At 45.1% G+C, this 11,753-nt stretch overlaps 1 protein-coding gene across 1 annotated transcript in view; it reads right to left on the reverse strand.

Annotated features, from left to right (window-relative positions):
- Window positions 1–11,753, reverse strand: part of E2F3 (E2F transcription factor 3) — a 59,609-nt gene that overhangs the window by 4,935 nt on the left and 42,921 nt on the right. Inside the window, exons 2-6 of the mRNA XM_081827614.1 lie at window positions 6,706–6,817; window positions 5,276–5,495; window positions 3,833–3,991; window positions 910–1,024; window positions 149–161 (exon numbers count right to left, since the gene is read on the reverse strand). Of these exons, the coding sequence (XP_081683740.1) occupies window positions 149–161; window positions 910–1,024; window positions 3,833–3,991; window positions 5,276–5,495; window positions 6,706–6,817 (619 nt within the window). The remainder of the gene's footprint in view (window positions 1–148; window positions 162–909; window positions 1,025–3,832; window positions 3,992–5,275; window positions 5,496–6,705; window positions 6,818–11,753) is intronic.

The following is an 11,753-nucleotide window of genomic DNA, read 5'->3' on the forward strand; positions in this document are numbered from 1 at the left end:
GAGAGGAGGGGTCTGTGTTCTTTAAATATATTCCTTCTATGCAAACTATGAAAAGGTCCTTTAAGTGTTCTAAATACAGTATTTCCATGTTGCTATCCCTTTATGGTGGGGCGTTTTTATGTGAACTTTAATAACCACTGGATGAATAGTATTCTTAAGTGCTAGGAGCAGAGTTTAGTAAGAGAATGCAGCACACTAACATCTAAAATTCTTCTTCATCTGGGTCATAGAGCTATTATTATAATTTAGGTGAGAACTCTACCCTAGATGGGAGCTTGCAAATCTCACTTTTTATTTCCTATGCATTTCCTTTTTGCTACATTTCTTTATCTTATAGTTATGGTCCAGACCTATATTTGCAAAGATTGTCGGAAACCAATCACAAAAATATGTGCCCTCCTTTCTTATAATATTCTAGTCTACCAATTCAGCCAAAGTCATATGTGATTTCTTAAAAGTAAACACGTTCCAAAAGATAAATTCTTAAAGTGTGCTAAGATAAGTTAGGGAGATACTTTCTTTTTTTTTTTTAAAGTTAGGGAGATACTCTAAAACATTTATGTCTCTATTCCTAGTGGGGATCATATCTAGGGCAATCAACATAAAATTCCCCAACGGTTCAAATCAATCAGAACCGCCAGATACCAAATTATGAGCAAGAAAAAGTATCAGAGGGACAGGGCACCATACCCTGAGTTCAATGCCCCATGATGTTAAAATTAGACTTTTGGGACACTCAATACGTATTGAACTGTTGAAATGTTTTTGAAGTTCAGGTTAAGTAAAATGGATGGGAAAGAACCATTGAGTGTTAAGGAGGATACATGCTTCGACCACACGTCAATGATTCTTTAACTTCAGGCATTCCAAAAAGATCTCTGCAGGTGAACAAAGACATTATCTCCTTACCTCTATTGGGTCAGGCACTTCAAGTCTTGTTTCTGGAGGGGCTTTGACAACTATAACAGTTTGGTCTTTAAGGCCACTAATTTTTCGAATATCTTGATATGTAACGTAAGCTAACGTAGTGAGTGTTAAGGAATGTAACCATTAGAAGATTGACAGAACAGATGCATGGAAAAATTTTCAAGTATTTTATGACTTGTAAGAATATACTGGTCTCTCTGTCTCGATCTTTAAATATATGGGATCTCTCGTGAATCTTCTTTTCTGGTTGATATTCTAAATAATAAGACAAATGCACGGCGTTCTCCTACCCATTTCTAAAAAAGTCCATGGCAATTTAAAATGTTAAACACAGAAACAGAATAGTTAAACTATCAAAAGAAAACCAAAACCCAGTTTGGTCAGGTTCTAGCCCAGTTCCTCTGGAGCATGGACATTCTGTGAACTTTGGTCAAGTGTTCTGTCACTCAAATTGAATGATGGCAGACCCCAATTTACAGAAGAAAAAAAAATGTAAGCTCTATTGCTCATATATTTTTTGGAACTCCAGTAACTTCTATCTGCTGCTTGACCATTAGCAAATGTCAGTAGACGCGCACATGAACGTGTGAGTAGCAAACATATATCGGTGGAAGAACTAACTCAGAAGATGGGTCAGGCAGACAGCTGGTTTTCTTAAGGGCACCTGGGCTGGTTGTGATTGTATACTGCCTACCGATAAGAGAGTCATTATTTCTCTGTTAGAAAAATTATCCTTTGTATGATATTACTATCAATATCTCAGTGTTCACAAGGAGGGAACGCAGCTTCCAAGTGCTCTGCAACCTGAATCAATTTGAGAAATACTGTAGCGGGAAAAGAGTGAAAGAGTATTTCAGTACCCTTGGTCATGACTTCTGAGGACTGAGCAATTCTTTTAAGTGCCCTGGCAGCTGAATCTAAGAGGATATCATGAAAGAATATGGTACTTATTACATGATAAAAAGTATTCATGCAAGCTTGCCTGGAGAGACGAGTTTTTACTTGGCACTAAAAGAGCTCACATAGCTCTAAGAGTCACGTAGCTCTCTTCTATAAGGGACATGGGGTAACATAATTAATGTACAATGTCTTTAGCCTGTTGCGTTTTTTATGTTAGCCCACAAAAAATGCCTAGGCTAAAACAGCAAATCACCTGACTCAATGAAGGCCTTTCTGAAGGTAATATAATATTAGCAAATAGAGTCTGTGATCTAACACGTTTAATACAGAAATAGGGTTTAGAGAGTCAGGAGGAAATGATGTCTCTTAGAACAGTGGCTTTTAATTAGAAATTGAAGGAAGCTATGAACCTACTGTGCAGAAAACAAAGCACATCCACCCCAAATATGTATATACTTTTAGGGGCATCTACCGCAGACTATCTTCTTTACATCTTAATGGTTGAGACAAGAGCTAATTCAGTGCTGAGCTTGACAGGACAGCTCATGCAAGAGTCCGGGTCTTAGGTCACCATGTATCGCATCAAGGAAGCCAACTGTTGCCTTCATACGAGACTTGACAGTTCTGACAAGTTTTTACTGAGAACACGGGGAAAGTGATAACCAGGTACTTACCCCACAGCCCACTGTCAAAAAGCTACGTGACAAGAACTTATTAAAATAAAAACTCATCTACAGTTACTCAACGTGCTGCAGGAAGGAAAATTTCAACACATTTGTGAACAAGCTGTACCACATTCGGAAGTGAATGGCGAATTGAAAAAAATTGTGCAAACACATTTTCTAATCTTCCAAACTTTAAAGTACTTCCACCGTGGCTCCCTCCTGAATTTGCTTTTTTGGGTTAGCAGCTCCCCGCAAGGAAGCTTCCAGTTTCCACAACAAAGGTCCTAGAGAAAGCTAATGTCAGCGACTCTGCTGTAAGCTGCATGTTCCAGAGAGCTGCCAATCGTCCTCCATGGGGCTCCCAGCTAAAGAGTGAATGAAACAGCCCGACTAGAGCTATTCTTGTTTCTTCCCCTGTAAACCCACTCTGGCTGCCACTGGAGGTTCAAATCACCACACCTCTTCTCCACCTCACTAACCATCAGCGGACAAGATCAATCCTGTGGTCAATAGAAAATGAGAAATCGCAGTTTCAAAAAACTGCCTGAATTGGGAAATGAATGTCCCCATACCCTCCAAGGGGAAGTCTATCAGACATAAAAGGTAATGTGGAACAATCAGAAGTGGGGAACACAAATTAGAGATGGGATGTCTTAAAATACTGGCTTTGTCTTCTACACGTAACTGAGAACATTGCAAGATCTTCTTGTCAACACAATGAAGTCCTCTTTCTCCCTTTTTTTTGGGAGTGAGATGATGAACAGTGAGTTTTCCTGTGATGGCCAAAAGATTGTCAGCCAGTTGACAAGAACTGGCTTTTAAAAATTTTTACTTCCAAGGACCAATGTCTGTAAATGAATGGATAGACTGAGATGTCTCAGGCCTGGGCCGGGTGGGGGGCGGGGAGGGGGTGCTTTGGAAATCAGTTTCTGGTGTTGTGCATCAGCAATAACGCACGGTAGAGGTTACAGAATGATTTTTCTAGACTCTTCACTCCTTCAGCTATAGCTCAGACAGATTCAACAAATTCCAATTGCTCCAATATCTGATGAAAAGAAAATAGAATGTGAGAACCCCAACAGTGACAGCGAACGCCCACCAAAAATCTGGGGAGATAGAGAGGGAGCTGCTGGATGATGTCATGAATATTAACGCTGACACCTTACCTATCTTAGAATAGTGCTTCCTTACGCACTGCGTGTATCCGCATGTCCCCAACCACACGTGAATGACACGCATTAACCCGAGTAAAATTCTACCTGTGTGTAAGCGTCAGCGTGTGAACGCTGGGTGTGTTCTAGAAGGCACTAACCCCCAAGGAACAGGAGCACAAAGGATATCTTTGATTCTCTGAATCTTCGGTTAGCAGTTTGAGGTCCAGGGTGCAGCTTTGGATCAGTTCATCTAATTTCTTCTCCTCCTGGCTGAGCTCGGTCACTTCCTTGGACAGGCCTTGACACTGGGCCAGCATGCCCCCATCCTCAGACAGACTGCAGCCCCTAGAAACCCAAACACAGACTCTTCGTGGCTGCTCGGGGGGCCAAGGGGGCGAGGGTGCAAGGGAGGGGCAGTAAGAAATGGTCCTTCTGAGTAACATGTCCCCTCTTGACACAGGAGGTCACACTGCTTGTTAGCCAAGTGTTAAAATCAGAACATTTATACATTTGTATATATTTTTTGTCCACATGGTCCTTCACCTTTCACACCACAGAAATTTAAGTGTGTGGGAGGGAACCCCGAAAAAACTCCTACACTGTTATTTTCAGGTTTCTTTCCTTCAGAGGAGGGCTGTTTTTTCAGAAGGCTCAAATTCAAAGGGCGAAAGGAGGCGTTCCTGCCTGTCACATGCCTCCCGGGAGGAAAGAGAAAGAAAGAGGGGGAATAAAAAAGGATAGAGAGACATGGAAAGATAGAAAAATGTGAAAGAAAAGATGAGGAGTGGTTCAAAATTCAACGAAATATCATTCGGGAGGCACAAAAGACCTAGGCACTTTCTGAGGGTCTTCTACCAACCACCGAAACAGAAAAGTTTAAGGGAACAGATGTGTGTGCTGTGTGCAAGAACAAAGACCAATACCCAACAGGTTTCTCGAAACCACAGGCCTAAATGGGTCCCTGAATCGTCACAAAATTCCCCAAAAGTACAAAAAGTTATCTGCACTCATCTCATGTTTGAGGGAGTCTGTTTTCAGAGCCACCCTATAACACACTTGTTCCTTCCCACAACACTTTCATCGTCCCTTCTAAAATACTGGCTGTTGGGATGCTCCGTCCGCAATTCACGAACGAGATTAACCACACACTGAATCACACGTGTGGGTGGACGGGTGACATGTGTTATCATCCCTGCCTTCCATGAGGAACTGAGGTCTCTAAGTCTCGCCTCCATTTACCCAGAAAGCGAGCTGACCTGCCGTCAGAGCCACGGATGAAGATACGTGGTGATGGGGCACCTACACGATGTGTTCATACACAGCCAGAGTTCATTTCCAAAGCCCTGTTAGAGACAAGCCAAAGACACGTGCCCGCATCCTTTAGATCACACACACGGCCTCACGGCTGCAGATGAACGGCATCCTACTTGACATCTGCAGGCCCCCCCTCTGCCGAAATCCCGGGATCTCCTTGCCTGAGGCTAATCAAATGTCTCTGACAGCATCTAGAGGGTAAAGAGACTTTGAACTTTGGGCTAAGGAGTCGAGGGGCAGCGGGGAGGAGACCACGGAAGTGGAGTGAGGGCGTGATCGTGAAATCTGGGGCTGGGGGTGGTGGCTCGTACTCACATCCACTGCACGTTGTTTTTCGACTTCTTCTTAATGAGGTGGATGCCTTCCAGCACGTTGGTGATGTCGTAGATTCTCCTCTTTTGCACCTTCAGCACCTCCGCTGCCTTGTTCAAATCCAAGACCCCGTCAGGGGACTGGCTCAGGAGCTGAATGAACTTCTTGGTGAGCAGACCAAGTGATGTGTCATACCGTGTTTTTTCTGAGGGAGATTTTGGAGCTTAAAGAAAAACAAAAGCCGAGCAGGTGGGGGGATAGGGGGAAAGGTAAAGAAATGAAGGGTTTCTTTGCAGGTAGGCAAGCCCTCTTTCCCGTTGCAGCCCAAGTATTAGTGTCCAAGCAAAGCCGCTGTTGTTGTTCTCGGTAAGTTACAGAAAGCTATGAAGTGGCTTTATTAGAAAAGGAAGGGACAGTACAAATTCCTGTTTGATGAAAGCTTTTTGCTGTGAATTTCTCAGTAGCTTCTACTTTGCCTCACCCTCCTCCCTGAGTCTAGTGAGGTATCCCACACATCGTAGGTGCTCAACGTTATCTGTTGAATGAATGAAAACGTGCTACGGTCTCCGAGGACCAGCACGTGGGGAGCCCAACCCGATGGGGCCGGGGCTGCGAATCTCTCCTGCATTTCATGACGGGGGCTCAGACAGACCCCTCATAACTCGCTTTGCAGGCTCCACGGTCTGTGTGTGTCTGTGACTTAGTCACAGCTTTTCAGGGAATGCTTCATTTGGATGAAGAATACCTAAACAGTCTTTCCATCGACTCGCCCCGTCCCTCTTACATGTTATGTCCTCATTCAATATCGTATTTATTCTGTCGTGCGGGTGTGCATCACACAGGGTTTGTGGACGGCCTGATCCGTAAACTCCACAAAAGGGGCGAACAAAGTTTAATTTAGCGTCTATGTTAAATGCCAGAGACATAAAGGACTATTTCGCTGTTTCCAACCTACTTTTCTCTCTCTCCCCAAAGAAACAAAAGGTGGGAAGGAAAACGAACTGCAGTGTAGGGGTTTCAGTCAATGTGGACACTGCCTTAGGCGGAGCTAGAGATTGAGGCCGGTGTAGACCTGACCGACTCTGGCACGGTTCTATGAGCAGTTAGCCCGGTCTCAAAAGTAATGTCCATTAGGGGAAGTTAAAATTAAGTTTGATGACAGAATGGTGCCAGAGAGCTTGTACGCCGGGTGAAAAAGGACACTGCGCACATTTTAAGAGGCCTCCCCCCGAGTGAGTATCCAGGCACCGAAGGGACTCTACACCCTTTGTGGGGTGTCTGCAGACACTGTGTTTATTTTCTGGCTAGGAACAGAAAGAGATGAAAAGGACACAACGGCCACAATTATCCACACCTTGGCATCCCCTCAGCCACAAGCTTTGAAAGGGGGGAAGCCCACACCGGGGAGAACACGAGATGGAAGGGATCCTTACTTTTTGGACTATCTGGACTCCGCAGGGCGGCTCTTCCTTTGCCCTTGGGGGTTTTTAAGCCATCCGAGAGGTACTGATGACCGCTTTCTCCTAGCTCCAGCCGTCGCTTTGCCTGCAACGTGAAAGGACGATCGGTCATCACTGGCCACGCGGGCGGTCACAAGCCGTGGGGCTGTTTGGGGGCCGGCCCTGCCAAATGCTGCGGGCACATGCCAACTCCCGGCACCTCTGCTCTGCCTCACTCGGGGCCCCTGTCATGCCCTCCGGTCAGATGCTGGCTCCGGGGGCTGGGCTGGCAAGGAGACTCTCTTCACCTGCCACAGATTACCCGTCTAGGCTCAGACGGACCCATCCACTGTCCTGCAGGATCAGGCCCGGGGGCCACATTGTTTACTCCTTCATTGATTCGACATATGTGCCAGGCGTGGGTGAGACAGTCAGACCACAGCAGGCATCATGGAACGTAAATTCGCTTTTCCCTTGTGACACTTTGCCGCCTACCTTCATCTCTGATCTGGGTTGGACCTCTTCCCTTGTGCTCCCCCAAACACTGTGTGTTTACATGCACGATAACACTTATCTGTTTCTCATTTCCTTTAAGGCAGGGACTGTTTCCCATTTATCTTTGTATACCTAGTGCTTGGCATAGAGCCTGGCTTTCCGTAGGTATTCAATCACTCTCACTCTCTACATATTTATATTCAACGAAAGAGTGATTAAACAGCAACGCAGCTAGTCACAGACCGCAAATGGTCATTCATCAGAACAACAAATATTGTAAATGCTCAATCTTGGGCTTCAACTAGTATCACTGTCTCCATTTTTGTCATCAAACCTGGCAAATGAGAAGTCTTCATCCAAGTTTTTTTTTTTTAGAGGGGGAGAGGGGCAGAGGGAGAGAATCTTAAGGAGGCTCCACGCCCAGCGCAGAGCCCAACTCGGGGCTCGATCTCACGGACCCTGAGATCACGACCTGAGCCGAAATCAAGAGTTGGACGCTTAACCGACTGAGCTACCCAGGTGCCCCTTCATCCAAGTTTTTCATTTAATTTAATTTTACTTAAAAAATATTCACTTAGTTTCTATGGACTGGGCTTAGGGAACAGAGGTAAAGCAAGATGGGTAAGACTGTCTGCCTCCCTAGTGCATAGAGTCCACGAGAGGAGACAGATAACTAAGTAATTGTTGTGTACTAACTAACTGTATGCTGGGATGGGTGTTCAGACAGGAATGGCACCCAACTAGACACCCCGCATGGCCATGTATCTTCAGGCTCATCTGAGGGCACATTCTTCCAATGAGGAGATGCACAATTTCATGGTAACCCCTCATGACACAGAAACAGAAGGAATAACTTATCAGCTGATGACAGACATGCAGCTTCTCTATAAAAAGTTATCAGCGAATCTTGCTCTGTTCACTCCAGAAGCCCCTTTAGCCACATGTGGCTCATCTGAATCAACATGTGCTCGAAGTATAAAATACACACCGGAGGTTGAAAACTCAGCACAGAAAAGGGTAAAGGATCTCACCAATACTTTTTACACAGATTACATGTTAAAATGATACTATTTTGCCTTTATGAAATGTGATTAAATCAGGTAGTATTAAAATTCTTATTTTACCTGTTTCCTTTTTTATATATATATATATATACATATATATATATATATATATTTTTTTTTTTACCATGTGGCTTAAATTTCTGGCACACGTGATCTTTCTGTTGGGCAATGCTGGGCTGAACTTCACTCTAAAGGCCTAGGAATGACATTTGGCAACTTTCTTAACTTCATTTTCCCCTCCCAAATATTCTGTCAAATCCTTGTGTGAGCCTGTTGTTTTAGTTGGCCTGGCAAACATTCCCTCTTCATGAGGCAAAAGCTCCCTGATTGTTTTTGGGGAGCACTCATCCCCGGTGCTAGCCCAAGTGCACTGTGCCCCTAGGTGACCTGGGCCTGGCTGATCTTTTGTTCCATCCTCCCCCTCCCTCACAGTGGCTGTGGTGAGCGGCATATGACCAAAGGGGGGTAAACAAAGGCCAACCCCAGGGATTTTTCTGGAGCTACAGCAAAGAAGGCGTTGTGCCTTCCGAGGAAGGCTGATGTTAGCCAGAAGCCATCCGAGAATGGAGGGTCCACAGGGGCAAGTGGAGTGGAGAAAAGGAGAGAGAGGGTCTGAGGCTGTCCTTCAAAACTCTGAATCAGGTCATACGCTGGGGGCAACGGTTGGTCTTCGCCCCAGATTTCTCCGTTGCATCAGCCCATAACATCTCCTTTTTGCTTAAAGCTCTTTGAGTTAGGGAAATGGAAGTGTGGTGTTGCAAGTGACAGCTTGTGGAACGGGCTGAGTCAAGCTGAGCCTTGGTGCAATGGGGAGCTGGCAAGCCTCGTTCAAGAGTGGCAGAGTGAGTGGGTCACTTCGTGGGGTCTTCAGGAAATTACTGCTGATAAGCTTCATTTGAGGCTTGCCTGAAAGTCGAGAGGGGGACAGCTTTGCTATGGAGGCCTTTTCTTTCCATCGAAAGCAATCCAAGAGATACAGAGCTGTAGCCCCTCCACGCGAAGGTCCCCAGAAGGAAGCCAAATGGGAAAAGAGCTGGGGATCTAGGACTCTTGGGCCTCTAGGTCGGGAAGTCTGTATACTCTCCCTGGACACTCACAAGAAAGAACCACCCACTGGCCAACGCTGGGGGCATGTTACTTTTGTCTCCCCATCCAGGCTATTGTTCCAAATTGCTTTGAGGCAAAGGCCTATGGAAGCCATAAGCTGTAGGCTGGGGAAATTCCCAGAGATCTGTTGCCAAGAAACGGAGATCTAACTTCAAGGACCAGGACTAGGCAGGTTGTGTGACTTTGGATAGTTGATCCAATCTAAATACTAGATAGAAAATCTAAGAAATCTTAAAGGCAATTCTACTGCCAGAGATTCCTTAAGTCCAGAAAACAAAGGTCTATGATAGCAGCTTCTAAGGGAATCAATCACCAAGCCAATACGTCTACACCAAGAAGAAATGAGCTGCGGAGGAAGGTCAGCCCCGCAAATCCTCCTGGAGGGTAGGAATCGAGGCAGGCCTATCGGCTGCACAGTCACGTCCCCACCAAGTCTCCCAGGGCCTGGAATTTATTCTTGTGCAGGAGACACAACGTGCTTTGGGAGGCGATCCCTGTGTCATTTCCCTTCTCCCAGTGGACATTTCTGGTGGGCTATCCCGTGAGCCTCCCTCCATTGTGCAGTGGCAGGGGCTGAATGGATTTGAGAGAAACACACAGTACTTAACTACTTGTAGCTCCCAGACCTGAGGACGGGCACAGTAACTGGACTCTCTTTTGGGAAAGGGCCAAACAATTCTGGTCTCCGACGGAGCAGCATCACTTCAATGCTCACCTTAACAAAGGCAAGCACGCACGCTTGGTTAAAAAAAAACCCAAAGAACTATATGGGAGGTTTTAAACAGGACAGGTGGTCTCTGCTTACACCAGGGCAGATGGAAGTCTCTTTTGTTGGCTCTTAGTGTGACCATCTCCCCGAACTGTGAGTTACTCTGTTTACAAACAGACCTTCACATCACAGGGCCCCGACCAGTAAAGCAACTCATCTATCTGGTGCTCAGCAGAAGGCCCAGCTATTTGGTTCTAAATAAGAGTAAAGGTTAGACAGGAGCGATGCTATGTAGATCATTCCACACTGCCCAGGTATTATCAAGGGTAGCTTTTCTTACAAAGGAACCACACACTAATTTTAGGACCTCAGCCCAAACTAAGATGACGTGCCTCTGTAATGAAACAGTTGGACTGTTAAATTTCTGAAAATGTATATATAAAAATAATAGGAATAACTGTCAGGCAGCCAAGCAGGAGGCTGTGAGGGGGAAACATCCACAGTTTCTGCCTGCCTGGCCCCTATTTTTCCCTTTGGGGAAGAAACTTCTCCCCAGTTCTTGGTTCAGATGGTTTCTTTGTCTCTAAGCCTGATAAGCAAAAAGCCTGCCATTGCTCAACCTCTTAGGCTGGCCCTTCCCATCAAGGGTTCAAAGGAGTGGACTGTAATCTGGGCCCTCCAATCTGTGTATTCCAGTCCCTTGGCTAATGGGCCTATGACCAAGGCAGGAGAATCAGCCAGTGCTGGGACTTTGGTTAGAAATGGTGGGTTCTTTTCACTAGGAGCTAGTAGGACATAAGCCTGGAGCTACCTGGGAAGTGAACCAACGTGGAAGGAAAAAGCTGGAGAGAGACTGAGTCCCAGGGCCTTCAAGGGAGGTACTAGATAGAGCCACGCCCAAAGGCAGGTCTACCCAAGACTTCCATTTGTGTGAACCAACAAATTCCCTTTCTTGGTACAAGAAAACTGAGTTAGATCACCACCATTTGCAACCCAGTGTCCTGAAAGAGCTAGCCTGCTAGCATTAGCTAGAACACAAGGAACCTCTGAGTACGTACAACGTGTCACGCACCGTTAATTGCTTTCCATTTCATTACGCTATCTCATTTTCACGACATTCCCAGAAGAGAGTTGTTACTATTATTTCCTATCCTACAGGAAAAGATGAAGGTTTAGAGCACCTAAGTAACTTTTCCAGGATCCCAGTCAGTAAATACACCTACTCAAATCCATGCCTACAACTGCTTTACAAAATGATTGTGAAAAACCGCCAAGTAAGAATATTTGAACAGTTTCATTAAACTGATGCTCTTACTCTATGATAAACGTAGCGTTTTACTTACTTCATAATTTTTAAGAACTTTCCTTTACACAATAAACATGGAAATTCACATGGAAATTCAAACAGTGCAAATGCCCTTATGAGGAAAGCAGATCTTTCCCCCCACTCCTGACCCTGTTCCCTTCCTCAAAGGCAAGACTGTTAAGTTCCTTTGATATCCTTTTATTTTTTATTTATTTCTTTTTTTAAGATTTTATTTTTAAGTAATCTCTACACCCAACATGGGGCTCAAACTTACAACCCCAAGATCAAGAGTTGCATGCTTCACCGACTGAGCCAGCCAGGTGCCCCGATACCTATAGCGTTCTATATCTTTTTTTTTTTT

This window comes from Leptonychotes weddellii, chromosome 8 (assembly GCF_054177405.1).
Source record: "Leptonychotes weddellii isolate Sample4059 chromosome 8, ASM5417740v2, whole genome shotgun sequence".
In the NCBI taxonomy this organism is placed as follows: domain Eukaryota; kingdom Metazoa; phylum Chordata; class Mammalia; order Carnivora; family Phocidae; genus Leptonychotes; species Leptonychotes weddellii.